Source organism: Pinus tabuliformis, chromosome 8 (genome assembly GCF_031772625.1).
Source record: "Pinus tabuliformis cultivar Carrire ecotype Pingquan chromosome 8, CPIR1, whole genome shotgun sequence".
Classification (NCBI taxonomy): domain Eukaryota; kingdom Viridiplantae; phylum Streptophyta; class Pinopsida; order Pinales; family Pinaceae; genus Pinus; species Pinus tabuliformis.
Window position 1 is genome coordinate 1,984,977,711 of NC_142294.1, and position 4,590 is coordinate 1,984,982,300.

The 4,590-nt window shown below is 33.6% G+C and overlaps 1 protein-coding gene across 1 annotated transcript; it reads right to left on the minus strand.

The window, feature by feature from the left end:
- Positions 1 to 3,246: 3,246 nt before the first annotated feature.
- On the minus strand, positions 3,247 to 4,206 carry LOC149244403 (MLP-like protein 423). The gene is made up of 2 exons (XM_089367993.1): positions 3,965 to 4,206; positions 3,247 to 3,683 (listed from the first exon to the last, which is right to left on the minus strand). The coding sequence occupies exons 1-2, from the start codon at positions 4,137 to 4,139 to the stop codon at positions 3,403 to 3,405; spliced, it is 456 nt and encodes a 151-aa protein (XP_089224119.1). The 5' UTR covers positions 4,140 to 4,206; the 3' UTR covers positions 3,247 to 3,402.
- Positions 4,207 to 4,590: the final 384 nt, after the last annotated feature.

Here is a 4,590-nt window from a genome sequence, read left to right on the forward strand (position 1 = left end):
TGGGTGAATCAATATTTAAAACTCATTTAAACCTTTCAATTTCTTATTCAGATTTATGTATGCTACTATCACTAAGCAAAACAACATATGTGCGAGACTATGATAAAGTAAAACTGGGTATATCTAGTTAACTAACTTTTCATTTATTTCATCATTAATTAGTTAACTAACTTTTCATATATTTCATCATATGTTCTACTTTAGTGAGTGTATCATAACATCATTAGCCTTTAATCAAAAAGTAACACATGAGGACACCGTGATTTTTAGGTGGAAAGCCAATGTTGTTATTTTTGTGCGGAGAGGCTCAGTGGATGTTGTAATGTCTTATTGTGTCTTGTAAATATTTTGACAAGGTTTATGCAATGTAAACATTTTAACTTGTTCGAAATAAAATGAAAATAATCTTATGTTACAATGAAAATTCTACATTATTGTTTTTTTAAATGAAATTTTGTTAGGTAGTTAAGGTAAATTTGAAATAAAATAAAAATAACCCTATGTTATTATTTTTTTATTAATTTTCCTTGGATAGTTAAGGTAAAATGATTTTTGAGCTAAAGGTTTATGAGAATCCATGGTATTTCCCATTGTATTTGTGTGGAATATAGTCTATTTAAATGAGAATTAAACCAGCCTAGATTCATTTTAACTCCACATCTATCAAATGCCTAGAGGAATCAAATCTCATTAAATCTTAAGATATTTGCATCTCAAGAAATTTGATCCCTCTAGGCACTAACTAGATCCAAAGTGAAGATGAATATACACTGATTTAATACATAAATTCCGAGTTAAAATGGATCTACAATGATTTATTACATATAAAATATGGTAAAAAACTATAGAAATATCCATTCTACTTTTAACTGCATTTTGTGTTACAGGACTTGTCCCTATGTTTTTTTTTTTTTAATTAGTAAGAAACATGACAAGCTTAATAAATTTAGGTTGGATGGTGATATATTAACAAAATATCGTCCAAACTTAGTAGATCTCAAATTTTAGATTGACTCCAAAAGCTACATGCAAAAAAAACGAAAAATCTTAAAGAAATTGCAGGGTTGATTGATAACTTTGTGTGAATGAGGTGAAAATAAGCAATTGCTGAAACCAAAACACATCCATAGGCTTAAAACCCTAACACTGAATGCAAAACAAAGATGTGAATCTCAATATGAGAAATATATCAATAATTCAAATCCAAATAAGTAAAAAGTCTCTCAGCAGGGAACCATTTCCTGGAGCAGAGACACTGCAGAGGACAAGGTTGTGTCAATCAACACTGTGTTCCATTATTCTATTATACCAAACATGATATCGTCCATGTGAAACTCGACCTATGGTCAGCTTTATTTTCGACTTCCCTTCCATGCCTCCCCCTCCTATAAGAATTCATTCAGGTGCTTTCGGGTAGAAGTAAATAGGGAGAGTCTACTCTTTATATTCTTCTAGACTAATGGAAGACATGAAGGGATAAGTGTTGGAAGAATCACCGCACCTCTATGGAATCCGTAATTTCCACCCTGGGGATCCTACTTACTAGTTTGGAATGTTTACCAACACCTGCGGGTTTTGGTGTAACGGAAAACCTCTTCATGGTATCAGAGCTTGGACCCAGGTTCAATTCCCCCGAGTTGCGTTTGAGGGGGGGGGGGGGGGGGTGTTGGAAGAATCACCGCACCTCTATGGAATCTGTAATTTCCACCCTGGGGATCCTAGTCACTGGTTTGGAACGTTTACCAAGACCTGTGGTTTTTGGTGTAACGGAAAACCTCTTCAATAAGCAAGCTGCCTTCTTTCCTTGTCAAATCAAATGCCACAAGAAATTTATACGCTTTGTAAGCCCCAGGATCCTTGGCAAGTGCTTTCCCGACCTCTAGACGGAGTTCGGACATAGCGGAAGCTGTGGGAAATGACTACTAGGGCTATATGGTCTAGCTTGCTGGCAGTATAGATGAGCGACTGAGTTATTAGGTGGTTGTGGGTGCTCCCGCCTACCACATATAGTGGTGTAAGCTGGTAGTGTGGTTCATTCCATAGAGGTGGGGGAAATGGGGAAGAACAACCCGAGCTTATGAGCCTGGATTCTTAGATTACGGCAAGGTTAGTGGTCATGCGTTGTGCCCTACTATTACAAGAAAGTGGCCAGGCCTTAAAGAGTATATGAAGTATTATTTTGAATGTTTTAACTTTCTTTAATATATACAACGTAGTGCTACATTTTTGTGTGAAATCATTAATTTTTTCGTTAATTAAAATGTATATTAATAAATCAAAAAATTTAAAATTTCAAGAATACTTTTAATATCATTTTTGTTTATTAAAATATATCTTTTAATAAAAATATATTTTTGATAAGAGAGGCTTAATAGATGGTGTAAATATTTTGATAAGATTAATGTAATGTAAATATTTTAACTCTCTCAAAATAAAATGAAAATAACTATGTTACAATGAAAATTCTACATTATTGTTTTTTAATGAACTTTTGTTAGGTAGTTAAAATAAATTTGAAATAAAATAAAAATAACCTTATGTTATTATTTTTTTACTAATTTTTGTTGGGTAGTTAATGTAAAGTGATTTTTGAGCTAAAAGTTTATGAGAAACCATAGTATTAGTGTAGAATATAAAAGAAGAATTAAACTAACTGGTCTATCAAACTCTTAGAAGAATAAAATATATTTGCATCTCAAAAATTTAATCTTTTAAACAATAAATAAATAAAAAATTAAAATAAATCTACACTAATTTAAAATATAACAAAAACCTATAAAGATATCCATTCTACTTTTCACTTTCTATATAAATAATGATATAAGGCTATTGTATACCAGGGATAAGTAGTGCTCTTATCCAATGAAAGGACGAGACAATTGTCAAGTGAATATTTTATGTGCAGCCCATGTTGTCTTACAGCAATGTGTGCGTGTGTTTTTTTCAAATAATTAGTAAGCAACATCATATGCTTAATTTAGTTTGGATGGTGATAGATTAACAAAATATCCTCCAAACGTAGTAGATCTCTCAAATTTTAGATTGACACCAAAAGCTACATGCAAAAAAACAAATCTCAAATTTTAGATTGACACCAAAAGCTACATGCCAAAAAACAAATTTTAGATTGACTCCAAAAGCTACATGCAAAAAAACAAAAAATCTTAAAGAAATTGAAGATCATGGTTGATTGGTAACTTAAAACCCTAATAATGGATGCAAAACAAAGATGTGAATCTAAATATTTGAAATATATGAATAACTTTATATCCAATTATATAAAAAGTCTCTCAGCATGGAACCATTTCCTTGCGCGAAGAGACTGCGGAGGACAAGGTTGTGGCAATCAACACTGTGATCCATTATTCTATTATACTAAACATGATATCGTCCATGTGAAACTCAAGCTGTTGTCAGCAGATATCCTTCCACAGCCTTAAATGTGTTGATGGCTGCTTCCTTGATTGGCTCTGTTGGGGGAGTTGCGTTGCCTGCTGGTTCGAACTCAACGTTCCAGCTTAATTTGGAGGAATTGGCATCAGCTCCTGGAATTACCTTCAATGTCGGCTTGAAGACTTTGAATATGCCCAGAATCTCGCCCTCGATCACAGTATAAGTAACGGTCATATTTGTTTCGTCCAATGCTTCAATTTTCTCGGATGCATGGGTCGCCCCTTTCATTCCTGTAACCAACCAATCAGGATTTTTTTATTATACTCTTTAAGTAAATTTGGAGGCAAAAGAATAACCTAGTATAGATCTAATGAATCTAATCTAGATTTCGAAAATATTTTAAAATCTAATGCTAATTCAAATTTCTACAATCCATTTAAATATTCAAGATTGTTTGAGTAAAAGCCATATATTCTACCATGCATAACTGTAAAACAGATTCTGAAACCTCTGCACATTACATGATTTTGTTTTCCAAAACTCAGATTTGGAAATGGGAGTTGTTTCCTACCTTCTCCGTATTTCATTTTGCGGATGGTGCCCACGTTACCATCTCCGATGACTTCAATGCTTTTGAAATGAGAGGGCATTATCTTCGGAAATAAGGTTGCAGAATCCTGAATGGCACCCCACAGTTTCTGAGCAGAAACCTTCAAATCTATCTCCACGCTCACAGTTTGCGCCATTTTTTTTCGGCTGAAGCCTTCAACAAGCAGAGCAAAACCAAAATTATGTGTTGGAAGGCTACCAGTGTTGGGAGGTGGGAGGTCTGAAGGAGTTTATATAGGCGGTGCCAGGACAGAGATGATGATATAGCCATAAATGCACTGGGCCAAACAATGAAGAACGCGTGTATAGGTAGGCGCTTTGAGCTGTACACACGTGATGATGTCGTTATCTCGGAAGTTTGCATAAATGCGAATGGAAGAGTTCGGTCACGCATTAAATTATGTAGTTATTGCTTTCAACTATCTGGTTTCAATTTAATTTTGCTTTGGCAGAGTACAAGTGCTTTGAGGCCTCAGCTCCTCACTTAGTTTGGCTTTGAAAGGATCATATAAAATATACCAATATTAAGATTATTTTATTATTATTTATTATTTTCTGTTTTTAATTAATTATTATTTTATTTAAAAT